The sequence below is a fragment of the Sebastes umbrosus genome, chromosome 15 (assembly GCF_015220745.1).
Source record: "Sebastes umbrosus isolate fSebUmb1 chromosome 15, fSebUmb1.pri, whole genome shotgun sequence".
Classification (NCBI taxonomy): Eukaryota; Metazoa; Chordata; class Actinopteri; order Perciformes; family Sebastidae; genus Sebastes; species Sebastes umbrosus.
In genome coordinates, this window is record NC_051283.1 from 26,721,287 (window position 1) to 26,736,592 (window position 15,306).

Below are 15,306 nucleotides of genomic sequence, written 5' to 3' on the forward strand. Positions count from 1 at the left end.
GTAAATACTTATTCCACCACTTCCCATTTTCATAATAAAAGCACAACTCAGTACCCCCCTGGTGCAATACAGTACAGTTCCAGGGGTTGGACTTTTATTTTGAAATTAGAGCAGTGTTTACATTTTATAAACCCGGAAGTGACTGTTGGACTGCAACAAGCCTTGTTGTTGTTGCTCTGCGACCTTTCTATCAGTTTATTGGTCTGTAAGTTGAGTCACTGCATTGATTACTAGAGAAAACGTGCACGGGAAGTTGTTTTAAAGAAAGGCTTGCTAACATTTGGTGAGTGTCTTTAATAATCTGCTAGTGCTAACATGTTATCTAACAACTAACAACAACTCAACAGCCTGCAGACTAAAGACAACATGTTCTATCTGTAGTTTAAGTCTTTAGCTTATAAACTGTAACTGAACAAACCTGTTTAATTAACTTAACTTACTTTACTGTCATGTCCAACATGAGATAACTAGTTATCTAACATTTCTTTCTGCTAAAGTTACATTTAGTAGAGCTGCAGGTGGAGCTGCAGGTGGAGCTGTGAGCTGCAGGTAGAGCTGCAGGTGGAGCTGCAGGTAGAGCTGCAGGTGGAGGTGGAGCTGCAGGTGGAGCTGTGAGCTGCAGGTGGAGCTGCAGGTGGAGGTGGAGCTGCAGGTGGAGCTGTGAGCTGCAGGTGGAGCTGTGTGCTGCAGGTGGAGGTGGAGGTGGAGCTGTGTGCTGCAGGTGGAGGTGGAGCTGCAGGTGGAGCTGTGAGCTGCAGGTGGAGCTGCAGGTGGAGCTGTGAGCTGCAGGTAGAGCTGCAGGTGGAGCTGTGAGCTGCAGGTGGAGGTGGAGCTGCAGGTGGAGCTGTGAGCTGCAGGTAGAGCTGCAGGTGAAGCTGTGTGCTGCAGGTGGAGGTGGAGCTGCAGGTGGAGTTGTGAGCTGCAGGTAGAGCTGCAGGTGAAGCTGTGTGCTGCAGGTGGAGGTGGAGCTGCAGGTGGAGTTGTGAGCTGCAGGTAGAGCTGCAGGTGGAGCTGTGTGCTGCAGGTGGAGCTGCAGGTGGAGCTGTGTGCTGCAGGTGAAGCTGTGTGTGTGCAACAGACTAAATAAATATCAGCATGGCTCACTGAGTAGTAATCAAGTTCATGTTAATTAAATAGAGCTGCATGTTCTAAAGTTTCTCAAACAGTGTTTGACAGATTTTAATTACTATTTTCTTTGCTGTGTTGAAATTAGACAACAGAATTATTTTCTTTATTCTTTTCTTGTTTAAAAATTCTAAATAATTGCTACTCCAGCTTCTGAAATGTGAAAATGTATGCTTTTCTCAGTTTAATATAATTCAGACTTGACAAAAAAGTTCAGACTTGTGTATTAATTAACTTCTTTGGCATCAAGACTCGTTTGTCTCATCTCTTCCTGTAACTCATGTTGAGCAGGAGCTGAGAGCGCAGGGATGATCGGTGTAAATACCCTTCAGGGACTGTGAGCACGCAGCCTGCAGGTAGAAGGAGGGAGCAAAGAAAAGTGCAAGAAAGCATTGTAGCAGGTGTAGGAGGCAGCAGCGTCAGCAGACTGAGCAGCAGAGCTTTCATTAGTGGGAACATGTTCATCAACACTCTGTTGTCTGACTGGATCACAGCCTGCAGGCTTCGCTTCATGTGAATGTTTCTTGTTCTGTAGGTTCCACTTCTGTCAGTTCATTAAGTCACGGGACGGGATCAATGTGGGGATTCACTTTTAGATCGCTGTGGTGTCTTGTGTCCCTGCAGTTTGGATCCATCTGGATGTTGAGCGTGCGGGCTCTGTTTGGGATCGGCTTCCTGGTGACCTCAAGGGCCACGGCAGTCCTCGCTCAGACAGGGACATGCTTGTTGTCCGCCGCAGCTAACAAACACAGGAAGGACTGTTTCAGTAGCAGACCAGCATCCAGCATGGCCCAGACCATCAAATATCTCGGGTAAAGTTTAATATCTCGTACACGGAGCAGTGAAACCATTTACAGACTCTGTAGACTGTCCAGACTGACCTGTAGATGCTCCACAGGCAGGAGGAGGCGCAGCACATCGATGAGGAGCTCTTCAGTGAGTACGGCTTCAGCGTGGACCAGCTGATGGAGCTGGCTGGACTCAGCTGTGCCACAGCCATCGGCAGGGTGAGATGTCAGTTAGGGCTCTTATTTTGAAATGAAAATGACTGTGTTTAGTCTAGAGCTGAAACGATTAGTCAATTAAACAATTAATCGATAAACTGATTTATTAATCAGCAATTATTTTGATAATCTAATAATTGTTTTTTATTTTAAAAAAAAGTATTTTCTCAGATGTGATGATTTGATGAACATATTCACTTTTAAGGAGCTGGAATCAGAAAATGTTTACTTTTTTTCCTTAAAAAATACTCAAACCGATTAATCAATTATCAAAATAGTTGGTGATTACGTTAATATTGGACAACTAATTGATAATTGCTTTACAGGCAACTGACAAAAAGCAATGGGAGACAAATGCCCAACACATAAAAAGATAAAAGACGATAAAAACAACAACCACTCTGGCATTCTAATTGATTATTGTAAGCACAGTATAACGCAATCCTCCAAAAAAAATGCAGCATAATCTTACTTTTTTTTAATGGACTTGCACACACTTTAAAAGCCTTTTAGATATCAGATGGTTTTGCCATCTAAAGTCTAGCTGTTTTATCAGGTTTACTGTTCATGTATATCAACTACTCTGATTACTTCTGACTCATCATCACTAGTAGCATTTCTCTCGAGTAGCTGCTGTAAAGAAGTCAAATACTAGTTGTGCAGCAGCTCTGTTATATGTGTTTTTTTCATTGCAGGCTTATCCACTTACCTCCCTGGTCAAGGCCAGACCATCTCTGCTGGTGATCTGTGGACCAGGTAACAACGGAGGCGACGGCCTGGTCTGTGCCCGACATCTGAAACTCTTTGTGAGTGTCCTTTACTTGTGTGACAGTAAGATACTCTATATAATAGGAATATAATATTATTAAGTATGTTTTCTTTAGTGTATAATCACTTGTTAATAAGAATCGTTGTGTTTTCGTTACCTTAGAATGAGCCGTTCATATCTACATAGGGAAGGGTCCTCTTCACGGAGTCCGTCATGTTTCTACAGTAGCCCAGAACGGACAAACCAAACTCTGTTAACTTTTCCTGCTTGGGCTGGAGTCAATAATGTTACTCGAGCCCATCACCGCCGCTCTCTCTCTCTCTTGCTTCACCACTCACTTCCCACAAACTACTTACTGGCTCTGCTCCAGATGGCTCTAGAGAGAACTATTCGCGTTTTCACGTCGGCCACCGTAGCTCTCCAACACACTTGGCACACGAGAGAGGCTACAGTTGGTTGTAATCTCCTCACCTCACCGCTAGATACCACCAGATCCTACACACTGTTCCTTTAAGTATATTTTGTGAGTCCTTAAAGTTTTATTTTCTTATGAAAAGGGAGAACAATCTGCCAGTGTAGTAGGAACTTTTCAACCTGTTTTCAACAAACATCAGCTCGTTGTAAGAATCTACTTTTTCATAATTCTAGTGCAGCGAGGTTGGTTGCCTTATTCTTTCTGCTTTCAAGATGTAGACATGTTTCTAGAGCAGTGTTACTTTAGATAAGTTGATTTAATTTAAAGTTACTATGCAGAACTTTTAATTGGTTATGAAACAGTCTCAGTTTAAAACTGCGACCAGTGACCAGACCACCGTGGACAGACCAAGATCTGCCTTCGCTACCGCTTTCGACCTCCAGTCGGAGCTCCAGCCGGGGATGGAGAGCTCAGCGTCCAGCAACAGCAGCTGCTCCGTATTGCTGGGCCCGCTGGAGGGAAGGCAGGCTCGGGGGAACTAAAATCAGGAATGCGCGTGGGCAGACTGTCAGGCCGTACTACAGTACAACGGGAGGTTTTCTAAAGGGACTCTGGTTCCCGGAAACACTTCCGCTTTTGCCCGCAGGGACCTCCAAAATCAACACAAAATGAAAGTTTATGAAAGAGTAGCTTTAACTAAACAGGTTGAAATATTGCACCGCAAAGTAATGTTTGGAAGATTTAATAAATGGCAGAAATGTCTGGGATGGATCGGATGTTTTTTTGTGGCCCAACATGTGGTAGTAGTTAAAGCTCCACCAAGCAGCTACAACAAAAATGCTGTTTACAATCTTTTCACTTAACTATAAAAGGGGCCATTACAAGTACTTTTACTGATGATACTTAAAGTACATTTAGCTGATCATACTTTTGAAAACACTGTTGATAATAAAACTTTGAAAGCAGGACATTCAGAGTAATGAAATATTACTACTTTTACTGAAGTAAAGGATGCTAGAGGATACTTCTTCCACGCCTGCTGCACAGCACACTTTATTTATACTCCATTAGAGCATTTGGTGAGATTCTTTCTGACTTCAGGCGGCCGCAGTAGTGCTAACAGAAGACCATTTAAGGACAGTCTTTGCTAAACATATCCTCAGTGGCAGCTTTGAACCAATCTGAAGTCATTCTTTACCCTTTAACTTTTATTAAACCTGTCTGTGCAGAGTGGAGATTAACTCTGAAGAATGTTTCCCACCACTTTGTGTGTCCTCCCGCAGGGTTACGAGCCCACCATCCTGTACCCGAAGAGGCCAAACAAACCTCTGTTCCAGGGCCTGACCACGCAGTGCCAGAAGATGGAGATCCCCTTCCTGACTGAGATGCCTGAGGTCTGGCGTTAATCAATAATGCAGCAGTGTTTTCCTAAGTGTTCTGCTTGTTGTGTTCATGAGTGTGCATTTTATTTCAAGCTATGCAGGTGCTGTATTACACAACATTAGATCTCACTAAATGAGGCTGCAGTTCAGAGCAGATGGAGCCGTAATGATCACTGGGGGAGGAATCAGGGTTAGAGTGCTTATGCAACAGAAAACACAGTCAATAATATACTTGATTATTAATGATGCAGTCATTTACTGATGTTCTCAACTTACAGATCTGCAATATATCATCTATTTTAAAGGCTGTCAATCAATTAAAATATTTATTTGCGCTTAAGTGTCCATAGTTAATCGTGATTAATCACACAATTAGAGCGTTATATTGCCTCCTTCCAGACAAGATAGTATATCATGGTTGGTACCAATAGATTCTTAAGGTTTTTTAGTTTCATATGCTGCCATATCTTCACTCTATCTTTAAAACTGAGCCCCCTACAACCTCCGAAGTATTGACTGCGTTAATGCGTTAAAGAAATTAGTGGCGTTCAAACCAATTTGCGTTATTGTTGCGTTAACTATGAACTTTGTGGTAAAATGTTTGTTGGTCTTTGTGAAGGAAAAACAATTAATCTGGAAAAAACTTATTTCTCAGGCCAAAGTGATTGATGAGGCTTACAACCTGGTGATAGACGCCATCTTCGGCTTCAGCTTTAAGGGCGCTGTGCGAGAGCCTTTTGGGTCCATCCTAAACGTGTTGAGGAAGACGACCGCCCCCATAGCCAGCATCGACATCCCTTCAGGTCAGTCCTCACACACTCGCCTCACAGATAAAGGACACTCACAAGTTTAAGTTTTAGCACTCTAGTTTTTGGATTTGGGAGAGTTTTGTTCATGTTTACTAATATTTTTTGGATGTTCTTAGACCATAGGAAATGGGCGTAGTTCCCTTTTAAGCTTGTGTTAACCACAGACCTAATCATTTCAGCCATCTAACCAAAAAGCTCATTCATTCATTGTTTTCTGAAAGGTTGGGATGTGGAGCAGGGCAGTGCAGACGGACTGCAGCCCGACATGCTCATCTCTCTCACCGCTCCCAAGAAGTCTGCCTCCTTGTTCAGAGGACGATACCACTTCCTGGGAGGCCGTTTTGTTCCACCGGCCCTTGAGAAGAAGTACCAGCTCAACCTGCCTCAGTACCCCGGCCTGGACTGTGTGTTACGGCTGTAGGGGAGGTACCGTCAAAAAACAGAAAAGAACGCAGATGGACCTTTAAATATGGGAACTTGATCGGTTATCATTAAATCCAATAGGGTGTTATAATAGAGCTTTATTTGCTCTCTGGAAGATTGTTTTTAATCATGTGAAGGCACAAAGCTTTAACGTGGTGGTTGCTTCAGCTACATGAAAATAAAACAAACCAAAATGATTGGAAGTTGTCTGCATTGTTATTATTTCTGCATCAACAGCCATCCATTTATCAGACAAATCAGATCTCCATCACATTACTTTTACAGGTTTTATTAGTACATGTTAAGATTTCATTGAATGTATAACTAGCAACTGGAAAGACAGTCTATCATAGTCCATCACATTCTATTCTTATAAATCACCATACATGTTGTGTATCGCATTATTATACATTAAGGGGTTGTGATGATTTAGTAAAAAGCTTTCTGTTACAATCAGCCTCACGGAGTCCAACAGACGCCCATAGTACAGCTTACATGGCATATAAATGGGTGAGTACCTATACTTAAAGGAATACTGAATGTACAGTATATGCTTTTGACAATATGGCTCATTAATGCATAATGGTTAATCAAATAGGTGCACGACATGCTTTTAGCGGCGCAGAATACTATATACAGTGCTGGTTCCATGCTCTCTTTGTGTGTCATATATCCATGTGTGATCTTTGTCGAGGGAAGGGTAAAATAGAGGCTTGAGATGATGAGGAGTTTTTCCTCCAAGTTGTCTACATGCAGGTCAGAGGGTGGAAGGATGGTTTCAGTCCACGGAGGAAGCCTGAAGAGAAAGACGACACATATTAATGGGTTTAGTGGCACTGATTCAAAAAGCACTGTGTTTATAGGAAATCCAGTTCATTAATAAACACTGGAACCTCTAAAATATACAATAAGGGCTGGCATTCATTTTTCATATACTAGCTCAGATAGAGTTTTGGGACTGATACTTTTTTTTCCCACAAATATACGATAAAACCCTTTTTGTCATTTAACAAAAGAAGCCAAACTTCTCAAATGTCAAATGTTGTCTTAACACGAGCAGACGCACAAGAGCTTCGCCTAAATTTATCATCTATTTCTATCCCAGCAGCGCTGCTAGCTTAGCTTAGCATAAAGACTGAAAACGGAGGGAACATCTAGCCTGTCAAAAAGTAAAAATCAGCCTAGCGTAAAGCGTACTAATTAACATGTTATATCTCTTTTGTTGAAATCTGAGCTCAAAGACTGTGATGAATTTACTTTAATAGTGTTAGAGCCGAAATAGATTCTTTTGTTATTGTGGTTACATATATTAAATTGATGTTGCTGTTAAACTGCTGCTAGACCGCCCCGTTAATACAGGTGTGTGCCTCCCTTTGAGTACGGCAAGCAGGGGAGCAAATAGGTTTTTGACTGCAGTAAAAATGTTTCTTTTGAAAGGCTAAACACCAACAAATATGGATTGAAGCAGAATATTTTGTTAGATAAAAACACGTTTTGACTTTTGGTCTTTACAGCGCTTACAGCCACCACTGGAATCTAATTCTACAAATAGTATATAATACTAATAATATAAGTGTAGCCTGATCTTTATCTGCAACTGTGCACAATTACCATGTTTAAACAGAATGTGGCCTACTACATAGCAACAAAAATACATCTTTTGAAATAGTTTTATACACAGATTTTGTAGAAATTATTCAGTAAGTGTGTTATTATGATTTTTAGTTATACATGTGCAAATCTAATTTTGACATCCTCAGAGCAGACCAATCCTGGCGCAACCCCTTGTGATCTTTGGCATCCCCCTATTGGGAACCACTGATATAGACACAGCTTAGCTGGGATCAAACAAGTAGCCTACCGAGGTTGGATACCCAGCCCTAGAGAGATAGAACTGGTCAACAAAGGGACTCAGTGTACCTGAAAATGATGTAGCATTTTCACTTCAGGATCACATACGTACCTGTGCTATTCTCCGACCTGCACTCCTGCACAGTTATCTTTACTTTCCGAAGCTATCGCTAAATACTCAGCATTTCTAGGAGGAAAAGAGAAAAAAACGACGTTGTAAAACAATGTTAAACTTTTAACTTTAGCACAGTGAAATGGGTGAAAAAAAATGCAAAAACCAAACATCACAGCTTTTGTTGTGTGTCAGGTTTTTGTTCCTTTTTTGACTTACAGGAGGGAGGTTTTGGTTTTGGTTTTTACTAGGGAGGAGGATGACAGGATGGGACGGACAAGACGGAAACATGACAAGTAGTAGACACGGGGAGCGTGAGACAAAGAGACACAAGTGAAAACACACAAACACAATGGAAACATTGATAATCTTAAAAAAATAAGTAGGTACTGTAAGAGGACAGGTATGAACCAAAGAGAGGATGCAAGTTAACAAATAAAGGTTTAAACTATAGGTGTGACTTCAGCACTAGAGCATGAATAAAACATGGCAGTATTCAAGGGGAAATACACACTTTTCAAAGCATCATTAAGTATTATTTTGAACATATCAGTGAGTTTAGAGCAAAGACCCAGTCACACCAGAAAGTGTCAGCGACATTCAGCTGTGCGAAATGAGAAGTTTGGTGTCGTAGCGACTACTTGCAGCTATCGGTGAGCTACAAGCTGGGGAAAATACCATTGTTTGTCATTCACAATAGCTAATCAAGCTTCTTTCTAATTTCCTATTATTATTATTATTATTATTATTGTTATTGTTATTATTATTATGATTATTATTGTTATTATTATTATTATTATTGTTATTATTATTGTTATTGTTATTATTATTATTATTATTATTATTGTTATCATTATTATTATTATTATTATTGTTATTATTATGTATTTCATTCACTGTAGAGGTATTGAAGGGGTGAAAAAAGTGCTCCATGCCTACAAGCTTGCTATCTGTCAGTAAACTTGTTAACTCGCTCGCTCACAGGACAATAAGTTCACAAGTTTATAAAAGAGTAAGGGAGACCATATTTTCAATCCCCCAAACCAGGAGCACCTTTCAGCACCACGGACAGCACCTCAGCAGAGAAAAAAATCATGTTTTGTCTCCCAAAATCCACCAAAGAGTAGTTTATTTGAAAACTGTACAATAACACTAGTAAACACAAAACACAAGGATTGTATTGGTGTGATATAATTATCACTAAATTGTCAGATACCTTAAAAAGTAAACACACGGTAGACCTATTTGTCAGCGTGCACAAGTGTTAAATTGCTGACTGTGACACATTCTCTGCCAGCTGTTGTATATTGCTTCCTGGCCGTTGATGTCTTTAATATCGGCATTTCCACTAGCGGGACGGAACATGTAGTGTACGCAAATTTGCATTGAAATAAACCCCTACTTTGCTCCTGTGACTGAACCTACAGATCACAGTGATTCCATTGGAATTAATAGATTTCTCCGCCGTTTTAAATGCTTGTGTAACCGGGTCTTACTCTAGCTGTGTGTTGATTCAAGCTTTACACGCTTTAGAGCCCGACCGATATATCAGTATCAGCGCACATGCTGGCCAATAAGTAACAAAAAAATTGCAGTATGGAAGTGCCAAAGATATGTTTGAGGTCATTTAGAAACAGTGCTTGGATAGGTCTTTTCAACAGTAAACTGAACTGCTCAGGACATATCTTAGACACAATTCTTTAACAACCAAATTTAAGGACTCCTTATCAAAAAATGGTGTTACGTGTTTATGTTAATAACGGCCGATATATCGGTACTGGATTTTTTTAGACTCTCAAATATCTATATATCTATATGCAGGTATTTGCCTTAAAAATCCAGCACGTTGTTTGGGCTCTACAACACACATACTTATGGTTTTAATGGTATTGAATAAAATCCTTGCACCTCCAAAGTGTCTGCTTTTCAAAAACTGAGAACTACAGCTAAGTGTTTAGCTTGACCACTCATTTTTGGCTAAAGACGTTGAAATATTTGAATTAATCAAAGAGAGAATCAGCTCATCTATAAAAAAAAAATCCTTCAATAAAACTCAAATCACCAAAACTGGAGTCACAAGGTTTTCGCATGTTGTGAGCAGATGTGCATACAGCTCTTTCTCATTCCCAGGGTGTCACATACTGAGGCTTTGTCTTGGTTGCAATACCGCCCCACAAGGCACCCCTTTAGTGCTGGTTTGAAATGCACCAGGCGTCCAATAACATACCTTACAATAATCCTTCCACGGCAACAGTAAACGCTCCCAGAAAATGTGCCGGGAGTGACTGTTGTGACGTTTAGTTTAAAGAGCCAGCTGATCTTAGGTCCGCTGTCCAGCTGCCGTCTATGAGAGCCGGCTGTCAATCACTCTCAAACTCCGATCAAATGGTCAAACTAGGCAGCGCTGATCAAATATGAATCAATATTCTGTTACTTTAATGCCTATTTCTCTCCTCAGATGTGTTCAGAATCATCTTGTAGTGCACGGTTTAGCTGTAAAATGAGAAAGTTTGTGACGCTGCCGCCATTGTGAAATCTGGTGAAGGAACGGCAAGTTCCGGTCACATGACCGAAGCATAGCCAAAAGGAACGCTCTCTCTTAATGAAATGACCTGTGATTGGTCAAAGTCTCCCGTCATGGGCTAGATTTTTCTTAAAGCCTTAAAACAGAGCAAAGGAGGAGGAGCAGGAGTCTAGTTTTCTCTCAGAACACTTGAATTACAATATGCTGAAACGATATTATGGAATTTTTGCCAAATGATGCCAAAAATATAATACCTACTGCCACTTTAAAGTGACGCCAAGGGGCATGACAAAGCGGCGGTATGTGACGAGTTTGGATGAGGATGCGTCGGTGCATACAGATGTCGGCCTACACAGTAAAAATACTCACGCTGCTTCTCGTAACGCTTCTTCCCCGGCCGCTGATATTTTCCTGTAGCAGTATATCATCTCTATGAGGAGCCAGACCTGCAGGCCAATGATGGCCACGTACATCATGACCTCGGACACGATGGAAGCCGTTCCTCTGGTCGCTGCACACACGAGAGAGCCAGGAAATAGAACAATTAGTCACACACCAACACCTGACGAATCTGACCAACACTTGACAAATCAAAAACTCTGGGAAATATGGAAGTCAGCCCTTATCAGGAAAGAGTGAGTCTGAAGAGAGTATGCAGCTGCAGATGACATAATGACATCATACCACAAAAATGGTATCAACTGCATTGCCAGAAGTGCAGGCCTCACGATAATGGAGGAAACAAACAACGTCTTGCTACTTCTAAGTTTTGCGAGCAGTGATTGACGGCTGCTTTAGAGACTGCTCGGCCCTGATTGGTTGTTTTCCTTCGGGAGCAGTTAAATCTTGCTGTTGCCATTAGGAGCACTAGGAGGACACAGAGGTGCATGATTTTTTCCACAGATTATCTGTCTCGTGCACTACTGTCAGGATATAGTGACTGTTTTATAATAATAACTTTCTATCATATTTGCTCAAAGTGTTTTCCAGATTTTTGAATGTAATGTAACTTCTGTTACTTTTCCTCTTAAATCCTGCTACCAGCGATTCAATCTGCTCTCATATCACAGACCAAATAGTTGCAGAGCCCTAGTAGATTTCGTCGTACCTTTAGCCACCACGGTGAGGTGGACCACCTTGGTGATGAGGGTGGTGTACTCGTAGCTAGTGTAGAAGAGGATGCGGTTGAGGAAGCATTGGTAGGTGCCCGAGTCGTTGAAGGTGACGTTGAGCAGGTATATGGACGCATCTTGGATGTCGTGGCTCCTCTTACTCCCGTTCCAATCCACGCGATCGATAAAGTCGTCGTGTTCGATGGTGGCGCTTCCCTCGTTGTAAGTGTAGATCTGCATGGCCACGGAGACATCGAGGTTAGTCAAAATACAAATCACACTACTGCACAGTGATTTACACAATATACAAATCATGTATAAGGCCTAAGTCTTGTAATGCACCATATATAATGGATATAGCTTTTGAATATAATTTTCTTACTTTATTATTTTGTTGTATTTATTATTTAAAAGGTACAGTGTGTAGGATTTTTCTTTCCATTCTACAAACCAAACACCGTCTCTAGAAAGAGCCTTTCACGTTTTAATGTTACCTGAAGGCCGCCGTAGTTCTCCGACATGCTTGTGAAACTGCGGTAACGTGAGCCGCAGAGTGCAATACCGTGGTACCGCCCAGCTGCCGTCTGACTTTCCGTTGCTCCTAAAGTAGTGTTATTATGGTAAGGATGGCCTCTGAGTGAGGCGAACGGTGTGACCACGGTTTTGCACTCAGCGGCTCACGTAACCGCAGTCTTGTGAAAGGGAGGAGTGAGCGGAGGGGTACTCGGTTGGTTGCAACACACTGTACCTTTAAGAAAAAAAATGTCATCTGAAAAATTCACAATTCCAGATCCTCAAACTTTTTGCTATTTTGTTGCTTGGTATCATTTTTGGATCATTTTTGGATAATGTTATACTGAAACAGATACGCAGCTGCATTATCACAGCAACAGAGGATCCAACACAAGGCCAACACAGCTGTGTGTCATCTCTGCAGCTTTAATGTTCTCTGTGGAGTACACATCACAATTGATTGCCTCTGAACCACACGGTGACCTCTGCACTGGGCGCTATGATGCCATGAAGGGCGTATGTGTGTGTGATGGAGAGAGAGAGGAGGGGGGAAGGAAGAGAGCTTGGGTGTGCACTGCATATGCATGCATATATAAATAGCTTGCGTCTTGATGGATGTGTAGCCTGGGACAAGTGGAATTTTAAGGATGCTTGCATGACAAAAACTCCTTTTAGAAGCACAAGTACTTCCTGTACTCCACAATGTGCTGTGTCAGTTTTATTTTGTGCTGGCATCAGACTAAGAAACTCTTCAGCAATGGTTTTTTTTTTTGTTGCACTCACATGATTAAAGTCGGCCTCTCCTTTCCCCCTGAAGTACCACTCCACGGTGGCGGCGCCGTTCACCTCGCTCCTCTTTTTGCAGGAGATGCAGCCCAGTTTGAAGCCCTTGCCCGCCACGGCCTCTGTGTCAGAGTCCACCTCTGCACAGGCCCCATGACCACGGTTTAGGTTCGCTAAAACAGAACATAAAACTAAATAATAAAAAAGACAAGACAATTAAAACTCTGTCTGGGGTTTAACATCATGTAGCAATGACAGATTATCAGCAAAACTCACCAAATGTGCTGCAGAAAAGAAGAACGAACACGAACTTTGCCAATGCCATTTCACCGGATGCTGTTAGGGTGGAGCCTCCAAACACTTTGACAGCAATGCTCCTCGTGTGGAGCTCCAAAAGACTGTTTGTTGAAACTCTAAATGACCGTCATAACACTCATAACCTGACCTATATCCAGGTGTGTAATAATTGGACTAATACTTGCAAAGATTGTAGATTGCGTCAGTAAAATGCAGGCTAATATCACATATATGTTGCAGCTAAACATGCATTGTACAGTGCAAAAATGTATCTAGGCCTTTTCTTTGTTTATGATGCTCTAACTAGCCTTGGCTGCAGAATGTATTGCCTCCTACTTAATCTCCATCAAACTGATGCATTCAAGTGGTGTTTTTTTTTTTTCTTCCCTGCATTCAATTACCATGTAGCATGGGAAACAATCCAGATATCTGGTGACTCACAGTGTCTCCCCAGACAGATAAAAACACCCTGAGATTTGATTATCTTTTTTTCCCCCGAGGTCTTAATGTGAGATGTAGATACCAATCATAATAGACCTTCTCTGGGGCCACATGCTCTGCTCTGATCAACACAATGATGAACTGCAATGTGGTTGTGCAACATGCAAGCTACTGACTGAACGTCTGCAATGCACTTAATATGCCAGTGCATATATAATTCATTTGCATGCTCTGTGATAAGAAATAGGCTACCTTTTAGAGGCTACACCAGGCTACCAGTATTAAATACTGATGGTCTAAATAATCGGATGAGTGAAATCAGAGCCTACTGTCCTGTAAATAGAGGCCTCCTGTCCTCGAGTCGTCTCCTAGGAAGAAAAAAATAATAATAGTCCTTTTCTGCGATGACAGCTGAATGTGGAAAGACTTGTAATCTCATTTATCTGATGGAAAGAGATGCGTATCCTGTGCGTAAAAGCACCAGGGTGGATGAAAAAAAAACAAAAAACAGCTTCCCAGAAAAAATATTAATAAAATAGATGCGTCCTGCACCTCTGTCTCTCGGATCAGAGGATGCTGCTGCTGCTGCTGCTGCTGCTGCAGATGCACTGCGGTAAAAAACCACCGTGCGTGTTGTGACCGAGCAGATCCACTAATGTGACGACTATTCAAGCTTCTCCTCTGCTGTCTTTTACACTGGCTTAGCTTTGTCTGGAGACCACTGCAGAGTGGCCCTCCAAAAATGGCGTTTTATACGCATTTATAATGAGCAACAAAGAGTTTATTGTTGTGATATTAGAGGAGATCTGGCCCTTTAAACTGAAGCTCCAGCTGGGCGGAGTGATCTCTATGTACACTAGTGATGGGAAGTCCGGCTCTTTTTAGTGAGCCGGATCATTTGGCTCAGCTCACCGAAGAAGAGTCGGCTCTTTCGGCCCCCAAACGGCTTTCTTTTACCACTTCTGCCTTTTTATATTTCAGCCAAATTTAGCTTTATCTGTGTTTACCTGTGATTAGTATGTGTGCACATATATCACTTAAAGGGACTATTTGTAACTTTCAGAAATGCTTGATAACAGCGACACCTGTGGCCGTTAAGTCAACGAAAGTCAGCGTCGGGCTCGCGCTTGCTCGCTCTACATAGACATGAACGAGCATTGCTCAAAACAGTGAGGCGACACACGTCAGCTAAAACCACAATATCACTCTATATTTCATCTGCTTGGCAGTAATGTTGGCTGACCAGACGAAGGTCTCTCCTTGAATCACTGCTGAGCCTAGTGTTGGCTTTTCCTGCCTCAGCCTCCGGGGCTGAAGCAGGAAGAGAAATTTTATCGTCTCCCACTGCGCCCGCAGGGAGACACCGGCACCCGGTCGGAGACGATAACGTTTCTCGCTGCGGAGCCCCGTCACTTCACAAGACACGGAAAACCTCTGTTGGTCTGGAGGAGCTGCAGCATTTATTTCTGCACAAACGTCCACTGTAAGTTCACCAGATATTCTCAGAGCTACAAAGTCTTCTGCAGTGTGCAGTGTGTGCGCACGCACGTGAGGTGGAGCGAGCGCGGTGTGTGAGTGAAGGCAGGCAGGCGGTCTGAACAGCATAGACACACGCAAGCGCGCATATGCGAGCGCGCATGGGAAACCGACTCGGTAGATTTATACCTGTAAAAAGTTACAAACAGTCCCTTTAAAGAAAGAAAGAAAAAAAAAGGGCTCTCGGACTGGAGCCGACTCTTATCGTTC

The 15,306-nt window shown here is 42.1% G+C and overlaps 2 protein-coding genes across 5 annotated transcripts; one reads left to right on the forward strand and one right to left on the reverse strand.

Annotated features, from left to right (window-relative positions):
• Window positions 1–125: 125 nt before the first annotated feature.
• On the forward strand, window positions 126–6,124 carry naxe (NAD(P)HX epimerase). 3 transcript variants are annotated; one of them, XM_037795827.1, is made up of 7 exons: window positions 126–283; window positions 1,750–1,937; window positions 2,024–2,132; window positions 2,825–2,935; window positions 4,597–4,707; window positions 5,351–5,498; window positions 5,726–6,124. In XM_037795827.1, exons 2-7 carry the CDS (start codon window positions 1,765–1,767, stop codon window positions 5,923–5,925), a joined length of 852 nt encoding a protein of 283 aa, XP_037651755.1. In that variant the 5' UTR covers window positions 126–283; window positions 1,750–1,764; the 3' UTR covers window positions 5,926–6,124. The 3 variants fall into 3 exon arrangements, with proteins under 3 accessions (XP_037651755.1, XP_037651757.1, XP_037651756.1); XM_037795829.1 differs by having other exon boundaries at window positions 127–205; XM_037795828.1 differs by having other exon boundaries at window positions 128–283; window positions 1,747–1,937.
• A 76-nt stretch (window positions 6,125–6,200) lies between these two features.
• scn1bb (sodium channel, voltage-gated, type I, beta b) lies at window positions 6,201–14,368 on the reverse strand. 2 transcript variants are annotated; one of them, XM_037795843.1, is made up of 6 exons: window positions 13,099–14,368; window positions 12,823–12,995; window positions 11,523–11,760; window positions 10,784–10,925; window positions 7,891–7,965; window positions 6,201–6,723 (listed from the first exon to the last, which is right to left on the reverse strand). In XM_037795843.1, exons 1-5 carry the CDS (start codon window positions 13,145–13,147, stop codon window positions 7,896–7,898), a joined length of 672 nt encoding a protein of 223 aa, XP_037651771.1. In that variant the 5' UTR covers window positions 13,148–14,368; the 3' UTR covers window positions 6,201–6,723; window positions 7,891–7,895. The 2 variants fall into 2 exon arrangements, with proteins under 2 accessions (XP_037651771.1, XP_037651770.1); XM_037795842.1 differs by having other exon boundaries at window positions 12,823–13,013; window positions 13,099–14,366.
• Window positions 14,369–15,306: the final 938 nt, after the last annotated feature.

What these genes read in the sequence shown, in the direction of transcription:
- naxe (XM_037795827.1), top strand. Translation starts at nt 1,765, where the DNA reads ATGTTGAGCGTGCGGGCTCTGTTTGGGATCGGCTTCCTGGTGACCTCA. An exon ending in CAGACCATCAAATATCTCGG is followed by an intron (nt 1,938 to 2,023) that starts GTAAAGTTTAAT and finishes GATGCTCCACAG; the next exon opens with GCAGGAGGAGGCGCAGCACA. An exon ending in CCCGACATCTGAAACTCTTT is followed by an intron (nt 2,936 to 4,596) that starts GTGAGTGTCCTT and finishes GTCCTCCCGCAG; the next exon opens with GGTTACGAGCCCACCATCCT.
- scn1bb (XM_037795842.1), bottom strand. Translation starts at nt 13,147, where the DNA reads ATGGCATTGGCAAAGTTCGTGTTCGTTCTTCTTTTCTGCAGCACATTT. An exon ending in GAGAGGCCGACTTTAATCAT is followed by an intron (nt 11,761 to 12,822) that starts GTGAGTGCAACA and finishes GTGGCCATGCAG; the next exon opens with ATCTACACTTACAACGAGGG. An exon ending in CCTCACCGTGGTGGCTAAAG is followed by an intron (nt 10,926 to 11,522) that starts GTACGACGAAAT and finishes TCGTGTGTGCAG; the next exon opens with CGACCAGAGGAACGGCTTCC.